The 18,672-nt window shown below is 41.7% G+C and overlaps 1 protein-coding gene and 1 non-coding gene across 4 annotated transcripts in view; one reads left to right on the top strand and one right to left on the bottom strand.

Annotated features, from left to right (window-relative positions):
• Positions 1-3,296: 3,296 nt before the first annotated feature.
• Positions 3,297-3,501, bottom strand: LOC112838432 (small nucleolar RNA SNORA73 family). Its single transcript, XR_003211989.2, has one exon. It is a non-coding gene; the product is annotated as a small nucleolar RNA SNORA73 family (small nucleolar RNA).
• Positions 3,502-11,748: 8,247 nt separating this feature from the next.
• Positions 11,749-18,672, top strand: part of BLOC1S5 (biogenesis of lysosomal organelles complex 1 subunit 5) — a 54,814-nt gene continuing 47,890 nt past the window's right edge. For all 3 annotated transcript variants that reach the window (XM_025891226.2, XM_025891225.2, XM_025891224.2), the window contains exons 1-2: positions 11,749-11,899; positions 18,415-18,497. In XM_025891226.2, the coding sequence (XP_025747011.1) occupies positions 11,785-11,899; positions 18,415-18,497 (198 nt within the window). In that variant the 5' untranslated portion in view covers positions 11,749-11,784. The remainder of the gene's footprint in view (positions 11,900-18,414; positions 18,498-18,672) is intronic.

Here is an 18,672-nt window from a genome sequence, read left to right as displayed (position 1 = left end):
TATGAAAGAAGACAGTCCACAATTGGTATGAGGCGTCCAGCTCCCATCTTTCTGCTTCTCCATACTGAATGAGTCGTTTTTCTTTCTCAAGTTCAATTTAAAGCCCAAAACAGCTACCAGAGCCCCAGACATCAGCTCCGTGATCAAGATCCAGAGGAGGAAGAGAGGAAGGGCAAAAAGACTTCTCCCAACTGAGAAGTCATCCAGAATAAAATTGGAGCTCTGTCAATGATGAAGAAGGAAAAATGGGATACTAGGTAGTCAGCTAGGTGTCTCTCACAGTAAGTAGTATTTAAATGGGAAAATATCTTCTGAATGCCAAATAATTTGTAAAAGAATTTTTATTAGTAAATTGTTGACACTCCATGGATCGTCAATTTGTAAAGAATTAGAATACAGTAAATACTTTTCACTGACCACAATTTCCATGATTCAGAAGCTGTTTCAGAATTCTGCAATACTCATGAGCTACCAGGAGGATCTGTTGTGCTTTTTTTTTTAAGATTTTATCCATTTGACATAGAGTGACAGCGAGAGAGGGAACACAAGCCGGGGGAGTGGGAGAGGGAGAAGCAGGCTTCCCACTGAGCAGGGAGCCCGACACGGGGCTCAATCCCAGGACCCTGGGATCATGACCTGAGCCGAAGGCAGACGCTTAACGACTCAGCCACCCAGGCGCCCCATGCTTTTAATAACAACAATACGTAAGTAACATTTATTGAGCATTTAGTATGTATCAGGCAGCATTCTAAGTATTGTGAGGGAATTCACTCCTTTAATTATGACCCTTTTTTTGCAACTAATGAAACTGAGGTACATATTGGTTAAGGAACTTGGGCAAGATCACACAATCATTATCAAGGAGCTGGGATTCAGACAAAAGTTTGACTCAAACTTAACCTGTAGACTACCTGTGTACCAGTAAGGTTCTGCTTAAATCAGTTTGAGAAATTAGTTATTACCAACCTCAGGAAAAAAGCTGCCCTAAGCATTGGATAAAACAAATGAGTACATAACTTCAAGAATAAATGACTTACACACTTTAAATGACTAAACTGTGATATGTGAATTACAGCTAGGTAAAGCATTTTTTTTTTAAGCAGTGGAATCCATCAGCCTCACCATATATTAGGAGACCTTGAAGAGTTCAGTGTACATGAAATCCCTCTTATGAAATAGAGGTAAAAATTTCTGATCTCATGATTTAATTTGCAATGAGAACATATAAAAATTACTTAGTGCGATGTGTAGCACACAAAAAGTGATCAGTACTGCTATGGAAGATCGTAAAATCATAACCCACAATTTTATAAACTCAAATCCTTAAACTAATTCTTAAGTCCCCTTTTGCTGTCCCTGAGGCACCTGTGCAGCATGAGCCCATCTGAGATAACACAATTGGGCAGAACATCTCATGATTTTGGTAAAACATGAATTTGTCTTATGACTTACCAATTTAAAAATCTCTGGTCCTCACATCTTTCAAGCTGTTCAGAAAAAGGGACTGTTCTATTCATTGTTTTGTTTTCTAAAAGAACAGTGAGATGACTCAAAAGTGGGGCAATCTTTGTGCATGCTATTTCTTCTGAAAAGTGAATGCCCCTTTATAACCATCTTCTTTCTGTGATTCTCAGAAGTCTGCATCACTGATCATTCAATAATCCCTCAAATATTTATTTAGAACCTACTATGTATCAGAAACTGCTTGTCCCTGAGGATGACAATGACATTGCTCACATTTACAATCTAATGGTCTGTGACCAAATTTCTGAAACAGCACGTAAAGTTTCTTTGGGAGGCTGCTGCCACTCAGCATTGCTTGAAAGTAAGTAAAAACAATCAGATACCATTTACTGAATGCCTGCTCTGTTGCAGGCTCTGTACCAGGCACTACACATTCAAATTATCTCACATTAATTAATTGAGGAGTTAGGATGAGGGCATAGACCAGCCCACATGCTAACCAACACCTCAGTTAAACCATGGCTGGAGTGAATGGGAATTGGACAATTTCAGAGGCAGAGGACATAATCTGTCACCATATTATACACGGGTTGATTTGACTGCCCTGAGTAGATACATGGCCCTGTCTCCTTATTTCACATGCAACTTTCAAGAACAGATAAAAAATTTCAAATAGAGAAGGAACATTCATCAGTCCAGATTCCATGAAATTTTCATTCATTGAAATGAACACTAGTTTTAAAACAAAGCGGAATAACAGGGCTGGAGCCAATATCAAAAGGTCATTTGCCTTTAAAGATTTTTTTTTTATGCCTTTAGACACAGTTATTATATCCAAAGCACAAGATGTCATGAAGTATTTTATGAAGTTGTATGGTTTTAAATCTCAAGTAGCTGCTGTCGCAATATGGTAAAAAAAAGTAACATAGCTTCGAGAATGACATAATCACCTGGCTTTCTGGTTGAAACGCCACTCCCTCCCCATCCAGACTCAGCAATAAGATTATTGAACTGAGGTTTTATTTTTTTTATGCAGCCATCTTTATTATAATTCATAAATACATTATAAACAGACCTGAATTTTTTTTTAAAGATTTTATTTACGTATTTGACAGAGAGAGAGCGAGAGAGGGAACACAAGCAGGGGGAGTGGGAGACGGAGAAGCAGGCTTCCCGCCGAGCAGGGAGCCCGATGCGGGGCTCGATCCCAGGACCCTGGGATCATGACCTGAGCCGAAGGCAGATGCTTAACAACTGAGCCACCCAGGCCTGGATCTTTAATAAGACACTTAGGATCTGATAGGCTTCTGTTTTCCATTCAGTTATGTAGTTAGAAAACCCAGTTTACTTGAGAACAGTAGAAAAGGCCAAGTAGCATCTCAGCTTCCTGAAGTTTTCTCCTCACAGGCATTCGGGAATCTTTGGGCTTTGTGGGTCAAAGACCAGACTGTTAAGACATGCCTATATTCAGTGCTGTCCGCATTCCTTAAATTTCAATGGGCACCTGTCCTATGGAACATTCAACTTGTTCCCCAAATTTAGTATTCAGTTTTAAAGAGGTCAAATGTGCCCAAGTTTCCAAACCTCCAGGCTTATCTTATAAAAACAGCATTTATCATTCATTTTGCCAACCCTCCCTGCCAAATAAAGGACCCAAAAAGGGTAAGTGTTAACTGCCAATGATTGGTGAGGCTCCTCTTCCCTCCTCAAATCAAATTTACTTGGAATCCTGCGTGATCACTGCAAAATAAGGTAGGCAAGAGCTTAATCCAGTAGTACTTGGAAGGGAGAAAAGGTTTTTCTTTCCAATCAACCTAGATCCAGATAGAGGGAGCTGTTTCCTGCATGGTTTATCTCCTCAGTCATCGTCCAGAGGATTCTGAGAAGCTGTAGGAATACGCAGGCACAGACTCAAGGCCCGGCTTCATCTCCAACGTCGTGGAAAGGGACTGTACATCACGGGGCAGAGCCCTATGCTCCCGTACACCACCTGGACGGAGCCCGGGGAGAGTGACCTCCCGGGAGTATCCACGTTGGTTGGACTGAGGTTTTAAACAGATATGTGGGCATTCTCATTTTTACTTACTCCCTATTAAACAGGGAGTAGGTCCTCCAATGGCTCCACCCAGTTAAATCTGAAGCCATAGTTAAGCATGGTCAGTGATATGCACATAAGGTCTCCTGCAAGGATGAAGGCAGGAAGGTAGGAGCAGAATGAATGGGAGTTTCACCTACTGCAGGGCATCACATTAGAGCCCGGCTGAAAGTCCTTCCAGAAAAACCTCAGGATGTGTTGATAAAAATTTAAGCAGATCTATTGTTGGGAAAGAATGGAACTCTATTATAATCAGGTACAGATGCATCACACTGGAAGATCAAATACGCAACTATTTGACAAGAAGGCAAATTAGAATTATTGTGAAGTATAGCTTTTTCACTTATATATTTTTTTCATTTGACTTCATTCCTTTAAAAAAAAAAGTCAGACGTTACATGAACTTTAATATTAATCTAGCTTTGGCAGAGATGTGGTGGTTTAATGGATTAGAGCATTTAGCTTTTTACCCCAGAGAGCAATATTTCTTCTTTTTTCCATAATTAGATTATCTGCTCCTACCTATTACCAGGGCACTAAGTTTCAAATTCTTCATACACCTGAGCAGGCTGCTACATATATGGCCATCTTAATTTTAGTCTTGATTTATTGAAGCTGAATTACATTCCTAACTTCCTGGAGCTCTGGGTGAATTTTATTGCAAAAGCAATGGGGAGAAAGTTACCATCATATATCTGTCTTGCTGGCCAGAGCCAGAGCTTTTAGATACACAAGGGGCTCTATATCCCACTGCTCCATGTCTTATATGCTGAATTTATAACACTTTGAAGCCCAGCTCTAGGGTTACATACAGGCATATCAGAGATGAGATGGGGAATTTGATTTTGCAATAATGATTACTTGTTGCTGGAGCCCACATTCCTGCAGGCTCTGCCTTTATTCCCAATACTGCTGGTGAATAAAACTAATTCCACCTGCTACCTAATCTAGCAAAACTCATCTTTCACTTACGAGAGAGGCCCAAAAAGGTAGACAGGAAGTCAGGAGAATTTGAGATCTTGAATATCTTTGCTATTATGTCTCAAGGATTTCTGCTTCCATTATCGTGATTCCTTTAGGAATATTTTAATCTTTTAAACTTTCTTTGTGGGGAGGATGAAGGCTTTGCATCTTTTCCAGCCTGGTGAGTTAATGTGATGGCTCATGCGTGCTGTCTCTTCCACTTCAAAGAGACTGGGTCCCTAGGGCTAGCCAATTGTATTATGGATCCTGCAGATTTGGCTTGCCATTCCTGCTGAGTGTCATCTGTCCTAACGGTCTTGCAGGGGATACTTTTTTTCCCCCTTAACATCATCTGCCTGAGAAATTTGTGCCTGGCAGGCCTGTCTGTCCAAATTAAGCTTGAAATACAGTAGCCACACAACTAATTTGACAAGGCATAGCTCTGAACAACAAGGCCTTAGAGGCTTGCTGTGACCAAGACCACAAACTTCCAGTTATCGGATTACCAATTCCAAAGTTTCTTTGGTGCAGTCCATGAACCAAACCAGTCTGTTCACGTAATGTAGGTTATCCTTCCCCTACTGTCTCATTGTTCCTGACCTTCTACACACACACACTTATCTTAAAGTCACTTAGAGATTTTTAACCCTCTGGCTGGTCTCATCAGCTCTGTAGTTTCTGACTGCTTTCAGCATTTGACTTGAGCCCTGTTCACTTGGATAAAAGAACTCTAGAATTGACTATCATTGTCAGAAGTTTGGGGAATGCGTAACAGATATCACACTAAAGCAGGGGTTCTCAGACTTTAGTGTGCGTGGTAAATCACCTAGCACTTCTCAAAACACACGTTGCTAAGCTCCAATCTGAGTTTATGTGATTTGATAGGTCCAGTGTGGTGACCACACCACGAGGACCATTGTAGTACACCTGTCCAAAGCTGGGGTGACAATCAGGCATAGAGTAGCTGTATCACTCAACAGCTGGTACTTTTGTGACATTTTCTGAAGGTGTGACCAGTGGGGGGATGGAGCTCTCTACGTTTTGATTAGTCAGCCCCATCACAGGAACACAGGTCCTCTTTGTGGTGGCCCTGCAGTTGGGTGCCTCATGTTCTCCAAGTGGTGTAACTACAACAGAAGCATTTGTAGGGGTAAGAAGAAGGATTGAGGACAGGACTGTTGAGTGGTTGCCACCTGGAAGACAGCTGATCTCAAAGCACAACATGCTACTTCCACCAAAATCTCAAGTCTAGTGTGCCCGGTGCATTCCCAAAACTTCATGAGATTAATATGTAGAAATATTTACCATCTAACCCCCAAAGACCCTCTAGTCTTTTTCTCTCCTTTGCTTTCATTAGTTTCTTCCATTTTTAATTTTTTTCATCTGCTTCAAAAATAGGTTAGACAAAAGGGGATAACAGTAATGTCAACAGAAAATGTGCCAGAGGAAATCTCAGGAAGCAGATAAGATAAAAAGCAAAATAAATTTAGGAAGTCCCTTCCCCCAGTTATGCTTATCCTTGATGAACTTATACCAAGGAATGAATTTCAATTTTGTTCTCTGTATGTATATAATTAAGTGCTCATTTTATTTCTATTTTCTAATTTTCATAAGCTTCAATATGGATGTAGCAATTATTACCCTGAAGTAAGAACTTTACTCCTACTAAATTAATATTATTTCCATGATTTAGAAGTCTTAACTCTCAAAAAGCACAATAATTGGAAAAATCCCTTTACAATTCCATGGTTGAAAAGTGTCTGATATTGAGTCTCTGGAAAATGATCTTGTAGGTATAAGATGATGGTGAGAACAGCTATTCTTAAAACACAGAAGTAGTTAGTGTATGATTCCATGCATGTAATACTTTTTTTTAAATTTTTTTTTAAAGATTTTATTTATTTATTTGAGAGAGAGAGAATGAGAGATAGAGAGCACGAGAGGGAAGAGGGTCAGAGGGAGAAGCAGACTCCCTGCTGAGCAGGGAGCCCGACGTGGGACTCGATCCCGGGACTCCAGGATCATGACCTGAGCCGAAGGCAGTCGCTTAACCAACTGAGCCACCCAGGCGCCCTGTAATACTTTTTTAAAAGACCAAATTTTAGAAATGGAGAATATATTATAGGTTGCCACGGGTTGGGATGGGGACAGAGAGGAAAGTAGGTGTGATTACAAAAAGGCATCCAGGGGGATCGTTATGGCTTTGAAACTGTTCAATATGTTGACTGTGATGATGGATACATGAACCTACAACCTAAAATTGTACAGAGCCAGGGGCGTCAGAGGGGCTCAGTCCGTTGAGCATCTGACTCTTGGTTTCAGCTCAGGTCAGGGGGTCATGGTCTCAGGGTGGTGAGATTGAGCCCCACACGGAGCTCAGCGCTCAGCAGAGAGTCTGCTTGGGATTCTCTCCCTCTCCCTCTCCCCCTGCCCCCGTTAATAAATAAATAAATATTTTAAAAATTGTATAGAGCCAAACACACACACACACATACACACACCATGAATACAAGTAAAATGGGAAAGGTGGATAAGATCCATGGATTGTATTGATGTCAATATCCTGGTTGTGATTTTAACAGTTGCAAAATGTTACCACTGGAGGAAAAGGAGGTGAAATATACAAGGAATCTCTCTATTATTTCTTGCAACTGTGTGAGAATCTGTAATTATCTCAAAGTTTCATTTAAGAATACAGAAAAATCTCATGGATCCAGACAAGAGATCACACAAGACCTTTGGCAAGATGACATAGAGTCCAAGGACATGCTCATAGAAGCCCTAACCCTCGCTGAGGTGCATGATGCAACAGCACTGCTCGTGTGACTCTTTTCTGACTTTTTGCTACGGACCTAAGCATTCCAGACAACAACATAACTCAGTGATATACAGAACAGAACAATCAAACAGCTAGAACATGTATCTGCAGACTATAAGCAACAGAACTGAAGAAGAGTAATTGTATAGTGATTTAATATTGTTCCCTCTGGTAGACTATACACTCACTGAGAGAAGGAAAAGGCTGAGCAGTCTTGCTCACCCCTGTATCTCAGCTCCTAGCGCTGCACTTGGTACATAGAAAGTGCTCACTACACGCTTGTTAAATGTGTTTGAATGAAAAAAATTTACAGCCCATATGTCCTTTTAGAGGTAGAATGACTTCTCTCTTCCCTCCTTCCCAGTCTCCCTTCCCCACTCTCTCCTCACCCACCATCTACAGGTAGACACACGCACAGGGACCAAGACTGTTTCTGCCACATTGCAAGTCGCACAGTCATTTAACCTCTCTGTGCTTCAGCCTCCTCATCCGTACAATGAGGATAATAATAACAATAATACCTACTTCAAAGGACTGACATGAGGGTTAGATGAATTAATATGTGTGAGCACTTATGACATTATCTGGCGTATCATGGGTGCCGTGTAGGTATTTGTTCAGTTGCAACACAATTCTGACACCGATTACAGGAATTAGCTTAGACCCCACAGGTAACAGACACCATTCTCTACAAGACTGCCCTCACTTTAGACACCAGGCACAAGCTCCAGGTTCCTAAGACACCCGTGTTTCTGGCCAGCTGTCTACAAATTTTGGAGGTTCCCACCCTACCCCCTCGGGTTCAGTAATTCATTAGAATGGTTCATAGAACTCAGGGAAGTACTGTACTTATGATTATAGTTCTATTGTAAGGGATACAAATCAGGACCAGCCAAATGAGTACATGCATGGGGTGAGATCTGGGAAGGTCCCAAACATGAAGCTTCTGTATCCTCAGTACGCCCCATCCTCTAGATACATCAGTGGGAGATTACCAACTGGGAAGCTCACTGGAGCCTCTGTGTCCAGGAGGTTTTATTGGAGTTTTATTACTTAGGCATGGATGCTTGAATTATTGGCCATGTGACTGAACTCAGTCCCCAGTCCCCCTCTGCTCCCCAGAGGTCAGTGTTATTTCATGGCTCAAAGCCCCAACCCTCTAATCAGACGTTGGTCTTCAAGCATGGCCAGCTCCCATCCTGAAACCATCTAAGGGCCCTTGGGAGTGACCTCGTTAGCATAAACTCAGGCCACCATGAATAACAAAGACACTGCTATCAATTGAGATATTTGAGATATTCCAAAGATTTAGAGGTTATCTCCAAGGAATCAGGAATAAAGATCAGCCCAATTCTTTATTATACAACATCAATAAAGTTTACTGAATTGAATAGGCAGAAAGGGCAAGAAAAGCATTCCAGGAAGGGAATGTCTAAAGAGAAGCAGCAGAAATATGCCTGGCACAGTCATGGCACAGTGGAAAGACCCCCCTAGCTGACCGGGCTTTGCTACATTGAAATGCACCAGCCTTGTAGTCTAAAGACCAGAGTTCTGACGACGGTTCTGCTATCTGATAGCCACGAGCCATCTCATGGGAGTATAGGGATCATTGTAACCCATCGTAAATCCTGTCTAGGAGAGATGGGCATAATTGAAACAGAGACCATTTAGTGAATTTATTTATTATTTCTCAAAATTTTACTATTTGTTACCAATGTATTATTTCCCCCCCCACAAAATTCATTATTTCTCACAATACTGTGGTTGGAGTGTTATGGAACCTGGATTGGATCGCCTGTGGGAAGAACCAAGCAGCACTCAGAGATCTTGGAGGATAGGAGGTTTATTTAATGCCCACGGGCTCAGAGGAGAGTGGTCTCCAAAGGTCTGAGCCACAAGCACAAAGGGGGTAATTTATACACTTCTACTTCCGCATACTAGGCAGTCTTGGCATGTGTGGGAAGCTGGGCAGGGAGAAGAACCCGGAAGAGCCCTGGAGCAGGGGCTGGGACTCCCTTGCTGGGTCGGTCGGCCATCTTAGGACACAGAGTTCCCTTATCAGGAGTAGGCAGTTTTCGGGCTTGTGTGGCGTTATTAGCTCCACAGCAGTTCATGCGACTGCGTTCAAAAAGGTTGATGGCTGGGATGAAAAGAGCTGAGAATGACTCCCTCACACATCTGTGGCCTCATGCTGACTGCTTGCTGGCTCAGTTCTCACCCACATAGCCTCTCTCTACACGTGATGTCTCATCTTCCAGTGCTTCTCCACATGACGGCCTTCCTACAGCAGGACAGCCTGGACTTCCTGACAAGAGAGCAAAAGTAGAAACCGCCAGGTGTCTCAAGGCCCAACACCGGCCCAACATTTTTTCCACCATGTTCTATCTATCCAAGCAAGTCACAAAGTTTCGAGGGGAGGGGAGACCAACTCTATCTGAGCAACATGTTGCATGTGTACACACGGAGGGAAGGAATCACTGCAGTCACCTTTGGATACTCTAGCATGTTCTCTGACCCTCAGTTTACTCATCAAAGTGGGTATTTTAATAGCTACCTCAACTAGATTCATGAGAAAAGACATGTCATATGATATGTGATAGCGTTTTATAAATTGTAAAGTGCTAAAAAAGTACAGGATATTTTAGTGGTGGGTGATAAATGTGGATTGGAAGAATGAGAACAGATTATGCAGGGCTTTAAAAGGAGATAGAGGAGGTTATAGGAGTCATAATAACATTTATTGAGCATTTGCTATGCGCCAAGAATTGTACTAAGCGTTTTATGGGTATTATCTTCTTTAATCATCAAAATCTTATAAATGGATATTTTATTGCCATTTTTACAGCTAAGGAACTGCAGGCAAGAGGCAGAGCCAGAATTTCAACCCAGTTCTGTCTGGTTCCAAAGTCTTAACTACTACTGTACCAAAATTCTTCTATCACTTATAGTCAATCAGCAGTTGGGTAGGGGGAGATAGCTGCTACCCCACAACTACTGAAACAAAATTTTTGAATGTAGAACCCGGAATCTGCATACTTAATAGCCACATTAATGTGGAAGAAGCATTAACCTCACTGTATTATAGGGAGCCTTTTCAGATTTTTCAGTATTTCAAAGACACTGAGAAGACAAGCTGAAAGGAAATTTAGCTTGCAGGTGCAGAAGAAAACTTGAAAAAGAAAAGTACTTAGAAGTGGGGAGAATAATGAAGGCTTTAAAAATAATTACATTTTCTAGAGGTTGATGCTAAAGCTGAGGGAATGGAATTGAGACTAGAAAGCTTACAAATCAGACTCAATAACTTGCAGTTAATCAAGAGTACATTTCATGTGTTAATTCATCTATTTTATGCCTCTTTGCCTTTGGGCTTGTTATTTCCTTCGCTAGAAAACCCCAATTTCCATCTTCTTCTCACCCAACCTGATCAACCTCTCTTCATTTCGGTTCTGAGGACAAATAGGTGCCTCCTCTGGGAAGTCTTTCCTGGCCACCTCCCACCCCCAGGTGTCCCACATGTGTACTGTACCTTCCTCAATGCTATCATTTATAGGCTTCATATTCTAAACGTTGGCTTATGTTCCATCTTCAGCACTAGACTGCAATACCCTGGAGGGTAAGGGCTGTACAGAAAGAGACAGGGGGAGACTAGGTGATTCTTAGAAAGAACCACTGGATGAACATAGGAGGTGAAGGAGCCATTGCAAAGCTGCACGTTGTCTGTACTTTGAACAAACGTGAAGACTTGTTGAGATTACAAGATGAACTTTATGGAGTTTAACAAACCGCAGCAATTAGATACATGCAGCTCCAAAGTTGACATTTCATGACCACAATTCAAAGCTGCCTAGCAAACCGGCCCCTTCCGTAATTACATGTATTTTATCTTAGACCATATAACAACCAGTTGAAATTTTGTACATACAAATACCAAGAACAAATTTGTTTTTTCTTCACATGGGCACGAATGAGCCTAAGTGATTTGGGCAAATTACTTTAACCCTGTTTCATTTGTTAGAAAGAAATGGTAAAACCGTTTCCCTGAGTTGCTATGATGACTAAACGCGGCAATGCCCCTCAAAATGCTTTATAACATATTGGTGGTAGGTAATAACAGAGATAATATACTTCTACTACTATTAATATTATTCTGCGACTGTATCTCCTCTCTCCCATCCTCCCTAAACCAGAATAAATTCCAGCGAGTTTAAGGAGAAACGACTGAATTTCACACCAACGTTCCAATTCCGGCCGCATTTGCCCTAACCCAGCATGGCGGCATCTGCTTCTTGAAGTCCCCATCTCTGGCTACACTAACGCAATTGCCCGCTGGGTAGACTCAGCTTTCCCTACGCCCTTTGATGACGCCCTAAACCCACGCCCGGAAGGCGGGCAACGCAGGTCTGCGCAGGCGCAACGCGGAGGCGGGTGGGCGGAGCAGGTCGCGATGAGTGGCGGAGAGACGGAGACCCCTGTGGGTTGTGAGGCCACCCCGGGCGGCGGCGACAAGAAGAAGGATTCGCTGGGGACCGCGGGCTCGCCAGCGCATCTCATTATCAAGGGTACGGAGTGGTAGGGCTATCGCTGTGGTGGAGCCCGGCGCTACTCCACCTCCCAAGCGGCGCCCTCTGACCCAGGGCCGCTCTCCAGGGCGCCTCCCAGCTCCCGCGCGGCCTCGCATTCGTGGGAAGTTGGGGGAGTAGCGGCCAGAGCCCGCCTGGTTTCCTACGCCAGATGCCTCCCAGTAACAACCAACCAACCCAGTCCCTCTTACTTTTTCAAAAAAGCCGCGGATGTGCGTCTTGGGCCCCGCCCCTTCTCCCCTTTCCCTTGCAGGGGACCTTTGAGCGCGGAGCTGCTTTGGACGCTGCCTCACGACGGTCCTATAACGCTTAGGGAGGCATGGAGCTTGGGTGTCGGGTAGGGCCTGCGCCCCCCCGGTAGGTCGCTTAGGAGTTGGGTGACTTTGGGTGGTCTGCTTGACCTACTCTGTCCTTGTCTGCTCCTGGGTCATGCAAGGAATAAGTGAGATAACATACATGAAAGCGTCTTAAAACATGAAAGCGCCATACACGTGTAGAGATGTCCATTTGTCTTCCCTGCTTTGCGCTTTGAGAAGGGTACATCCCGGATTCTCACAGAACCTGAATACTCGACTCCCAAAGCTCGCAACAACCCTATTTTCGTGTAGCAGGATCTTTGCCGGTTAGGTACGGAATTTCTCATCCTCAGTCCGTATCCATTTTTTTTTTTTTTAAAGATTTTACCTATTTATTCATGAGAGACGGGGGGGGGGGGAGAGAGAGACAGAGACAGAGACAGAGACAGAGACAGGCAGAGGGAGAAGCAGGCTCCCAAGGAGCAGGGAGCCCGATGCGGGACTCGATCCCAGGACCTCGGGATCATGACCTGAGCCGAAGGCAGCTTAACCATCTGAGCCACCCAGGCGCCCCAGTCCGTATCCATTCTTAATCCTATGCTGACCCTGTCTGTCCTAGCATCTTGCAGCGTGGAAGCCCTCGTAGGATGCCAGAGTCCTTCACTACCAAGAGAATGACGTCCTTTGGTTGCTGCCTCTTTCATTTTGACCTTACCTGTCAGGACTGTAGACCGCTCAGCACAGCTGGCTGTGGGTTGGCTATTTTTCTAGACTTTAGGTTGTAAAAATCTGATTAGGGGTGTGGGAGTGGTGCGTGAGTGTCGGGGCTAAAGTATAAATGTTTATATGTGCTAAGTGAACTACTTAAAAATGTTTTTAATTGCCGTGAAATACAGGTAACATAAAATTTATCTTCACCATTTCTAAGTGTACAGTTCAGTGGCATTACTACCTCCACATTATTGTGCAGCCATCACCACCATCCATCCCCAGAACTTTTCATCCTCCCAAACTGAAACCCATTGTACCAGTGAAACACTAACTCCCCATCTCCCCCTCCCTCTAGTCCCCAGCAACCACCGTTCTACTTTCTGTATCTGTATGTGGCTACTCTAGGTAATTCATACACATGAAATCATAAAGTATTTGCCCTTCTGTGACTGGCTTATTTCACTGTGTATAATGTCCCCAAGGTTTATCCATGTGGTAGCATGTGTCAGAATTTCCTTCCTTGTAAAAGCTAAATAATATTCCACTGTATGTATAGACCACATTTTATGTAGCCATTCCTCTCTGAATGGACCCTTGGGTTGCTCCCACCTTTTTGGTTATTGTGAGTAATGCTGCTGTGACCATAGGTATGCAAATATCTGTTTGAGTCCTTGCTTTCAGTTCTTTTGAGTGTATGTGTACCCAGAACTGGAATTGCTGGATCAAATGATAATTCCATTTTTATTTTTTTTGAGCAGTCACCATACAGTCTTCTGTAGTGGCTGCACTATTTTTACAGTCTCACTCACAGTGCACAAGGGCTCCAATTCTACGCATCCTCACCAACACTTGTTATTTTGTGTCTTTGGCAGTGGCCCTCTTTAATGGGTATGAAGTCCTGTCTTGCAGTTTTAATTTGCATTTTCCTAATGATCAGTGATGTTGAGCATCTTTTTATGTGCTTATTGACCATTTGTATATCTTCTTTGGAAAAATGTCTATTCAAGTCCTTTGCCCATTTTTCAATCAGGTTGTTTTTTGTTGTTGAGTTGTAGTTCTCTATATAGTCTGGATATTAACCCCCTTGCTCATGGATGATTTGCATATATTTTCTTCCATTGCATGGGTTGCCTTTTCACCCTGTTGATTGTATCCCTTGATGCATAGGTTTTGGTTTTTTTTAATTTTCATATATTATTTTTTAAAGGTAATTCAAGGAAAGTTTTTCAAGTTAATTGAAAATTGAGTTTTAATTAAAAAATATGTCCAGAATTTCCTTGACTTTTTTTTATGGAACCATTCACTCTTTTCATTCTGAAAATCTATTTTTAGTTCATTCTTATTTAAAGACCATCGGTTGTGAACAGATCATTGTTGAATTTTATTGCCAGAGTCTAGTGAAAGGGAAACATAATAAATGATTTCAGGACTTGTGCCCTGGGTCTTTAAGGGTTTCTGGCCCATGGTTTGGGTGTTAAGAAGTAAGAACTGGGAAACAGGGAGGGCTTCCTGGACACTGTAGTGTCTGATCTGAGTCTTGAGGAGTCAAGTGTTAGCAGTTAATAAAAGAAGGCAAGGCTATTTTGGACTTAGTTTAGAACAGCATGAGCAAAGATGTGGAGGCATGGCATGTTTGGGAAGCTACATGTATTGCTACAGTGCGACTCTGAGAGAGGTGGAGTTTGGTAGAAATCAGACCATAGAAGACTTCTCGCCTTTTTAGGGAATTGGACTTTTTCTTGAATGGCAGGAAACTCTCCAGCAGTAAGTATGAGAATCATGTGGTTAGATTCATATTTTAAATAAAGCACTCAGATAACTGTGGATCCTCATCTTGTGCATTGGGTGTTAGTGAATTTGTCTAATTGCTAAAATGAATTTGTAACTCCAAAATCAATACTGATGGTGTTTTCATAGTCATTCCCACATGCACAGAATAGAGAAAAATTTGAATCTCCCTACATGCACATTTGTAGTTGAGACTGAACAAGGCAATGCTCTGCTTTTTGTTTTAGCTCTTACACCATAAGTGTCCTTTTTGCTTTTTATTTAGTGTCATATTTTTCACATTTTTGTGCTTTTTGATGGTGATTTTGCTTTTTAAAAAGATCCCCAAGGTGTAGTGCTGAGTTTTCCCTAAGCACAAGAAAGCTGTGGTGTGCCTTACAGAGAAAATACTGTATTAGAGAAGTTTCTTTCAGGTATGAGTTAGAGTGCTGTTTGGTGCAAGGTAAATGTTAATTAGTCAACAATCTAGAAAAAGGAAGGGCATTCACCAATTTGTGTGTTAGGCCAGTCTGGAAAGTGCCAAAGTAACATTTATAGCGTGTGATGAAGTGATGGGAAAGCAGCTAAATTTGTGGATTCCTGAGATGATTTAGAGAGCGTAGTGGACAGCATTGCTGTGAAGCTGAAAGCCAAAGGAATTCATGGTCGGTTGGATAAGGTCAGGAAAATGTTAAACCCTTCTGGTCTAGGGCTGGCCACACTTTCATAGGTGGTACAGTGTGAAAAATGTTTGACTTGCAGGTGAAGTAGGTTATGCAGGTAAAAATAACTGGTAAGTGTTAATACAGGAGAAATTGTTAACGCTGTAAGAGCAGATTTTGGAATGCTAAGACTGGCATGTTTTACAAGGATGTTGGTAAGCCTGTGTAATACAGATGGCATTTTGGTGTGACAGAAATGAGATCAGAGGCCTGCAGAAGAAAGCTAAGCCTGTATTTCCTCTAGGAACAGTAGTTCAGTACTTGCTAGTTCAGTGTTCGAGGCAACTTTATAAACATTACTACTGCAAATGACAAGAACTCTGTAGAGTGGGTTACAGAGAGGTATGACTGTGTTCGAATCCTAGTGAGACAAGCAGGGATGAAAACGAGGTAATGGATCTGAGAAGTGGTGAGGAAGAGTAACATCTGTTTGGTGATGCAAAGGACGTTATCAGAAAAATTGCAGTAAATTGTTCCATATGATATTACATTAAAGGCCTGGAAATTCAGGGCCAGAGGAGAAACTTCTTTTATTAGATAATGAGAGATCTACAATTGACTGTTTCTCCTTGTTTCATAGCCACAGAGCAGCATATTGATCTTCCATTAAAGTGCTCATCTCTTTTGTGTGAAGGGATTTTTGTCCATCTCCCATATTAGAGTATGAATTTTTGGAGGACAAAAGATTATATCAAACAACGAAAGAATGCTTTGCGTGCAATAAGGTTGGGGTGGAACTTTCGTGAAAATCTGTAACTTATATTTACACCATCAGACTCGGAGAATTTTAGTCCTTGCGACTCCTGCATTGTAATGTGCTTGCTTTGTTGTTATAATGTTATAACAAAACTAGTTAGTGGCTTAATTTCTGTGGTCATGTGTATTTTCTCCCTAGATCTTCACTCTCTTAAATTTTGGGGCACAGTCAGGGTTTTAGAAGTGATCATTATCCACTTCTAAACAGAATTGAATTCTCTCTCCGAAGGTCACATAAGTTCTCCTTATATCAGGCTCCCCAAATCAACAAGGCTTAATGGCTTCTCCATCACACAGAAAAATACATGTTAACTCCTATGTCTTCTGTGGATGATATAAATAATTTGGTGTCTGAGATACTCCCTGGAAGAGAAATACAATTTTAGGACAACATAGTAAGTAGTATGATAGAAGTAATTGCCCCTGGTGCGTTGGGAGCATAAAGTGGGGGCACTCCTTGAAACCTAGGAGGAAGCTGAATAGAATCAATGAAAATTTCAAGGAAGTGTGATGTCTGAGCAGTTTTGAAGGAAGAACAGGGATTGGGGAAGAGTTCCAGAGCATGAACTATGACAAGGACACGAGAGGAGCATGATGTTTTTGGAGAACTGCAAGTACTTCAGAATTGCCAACATGGGGGGAAGGGTGGCTGGAGCCAGACATGGAGGACTGTGGGGGTGGGGGGTGGGTGGGCTACTAGGAGGCTTGAACTTCAGCCTGTTGGCCAGTTGTGTTTCAGAGACACTGGTGTTTACTGAAATGTGAGCAGATACTCTTTGCCACATAGGTTCTCTTATCAAATAAGGTCCACACATTTCTGCATACTGTAGCCCTCACTTGGGCATTAATAGTTCATATAAGTAAACTACAGACTCCCAGAAGATCTGAGGCGAAGGAACCTAACTTGATTTTATCTATTTCCCAAAGTTAACTCAGAATAGAACTTTTTTTTTTAATGAACTATTATTTTCTCACAGAATTACAGAAGTGTTCTGGGTAATGAATCATTGAAGAACTTAAGCAGAAGTAATACTTCTTTTTATATTTTTTTACTTAGCATACGTCCCAATATGTATCCTTTAAAACTCCTTAAATAGAGAATTGAAATATTGCCTCATTGCATGTCTGCAAAAATAAAAAAATTAGAGGAACAGATTATGCTAGTAAATAAACATGAATGGTACATGTTCTTATTTGGAGATTTAATTTCCTCCAGGAGTTTTGAGGTTTACCTCTTAAACTATATAGTTGTTGCAAAGTAGTATGAATAGAATGACTTAACAAAAACAGTTTAAAATTCACAACTTTTCCCCTTAACTTTAACTTTTTCAGACCTACCAAAAAGTACAGAGACCTGTGGGGCACCTGGGTGGCTCAGTTGTTAAGCGTCTGCCTTCGGCTCAGGTTGTGATCCCAGGGTCCTGGGATCGAGCCCCGCATCGGGCTTCCTGCTCCACGGGAAGCCTGCTTCCTCTCCCACTCCCCCTGCTTGTGTTCCCTCTCTCGCTGTGTCTCTCTCTGTCAAATAAATAAAGTCTTTAAAAAAAAAAAAGTACAGAGACCTGTAATGCACTCTCACCACCCATCTTAATAAATAAACATTCAAAGCCCACTGGGTACCTTGCTGTAATTGCATTGCTCTCCCTCCCCTTTAAAGTTAACCACTGTCTTGGTTTTGCTGTTTATTGTTCTCACGCATTTCTTTCTAGTTTTATTGCTTTTGGTATGTGTTCCAACAGGAAGTGTCTTTTGCATATTTTTTAAGTTTATATAAAATGGCTTTATCCTTCTGAAACTTGCTTTTTTGTTGAGCATTATATTTGTGGGATTTATCCATGTTAGTAAATGTAACCCTAGTGTATTCATTTTTACCTGCTGATTTATAGTATTCCATTGTCTAAGTATATTTAGATTGTTTCCTTTTTTCTTCTTTTGACATTACACTCATGCTGTAGTGAACATTTATAAATGTCTTTCATTTGTGTAAGAGTTTTTCTGGGACACCTAGGCATGAAATTGCTGGATATACATGTCTTGAGCTTTACCAGATATTGCCAAATTGCTCTCAGAAGTACTTACATTGTTTTACTGGCAGTGGATGAGATTTCCTCTCAGTCCAAGTCTAAACTAGAATTTAACCTACATCTATTCATGAGAATTGGGAAGAGTAAAACAAACTAGAGATACTAGAGATTGTGCCCCCCAGCGTGGATTAACTCTGAATTTCATTTTGTCTTTATAGACCTTGGAGAAATTCATTCAAGGCTTTTAGATCACAGACCAGTTATTCAAGGTGAAACCCGTTATTTTGTGAAAGAATTTGAAGTGAGTATTTAAAACTTATTTTGTAAAAATACTGCCCTAGTTGTTAGTATGTTAATATACAGAAGGGGACTTCTCTGGTTTTAAAGTCTCTGATTTCCATTCATGTGTTCATAAAATAGGCAAAGTAAAACTCATTAAGAAGCATTACCATTCATGGAAGGAGTTTAAGACTAGG

This window comes from Callorhinus ursinus, unplaced genomic scaffold, assembly GCF_003265705.2.
Source record: "Callorhinus ursinus isolate GAN/ISIS: 27379988/994484 unplaced genomic scaffold, GSC_fseal_2.0 scaffold26, whole genome shotgun sequence".
Taxonomy (NCBI): Eukaryota; Metazoa; Chordata; class Mammalia; order Carnivora; family Otariidae; genus Callorhinus; species Callorhinus ursinus.
This window is presented reverse-complemented; position numbering and strand designations above follow the sequence as displayed.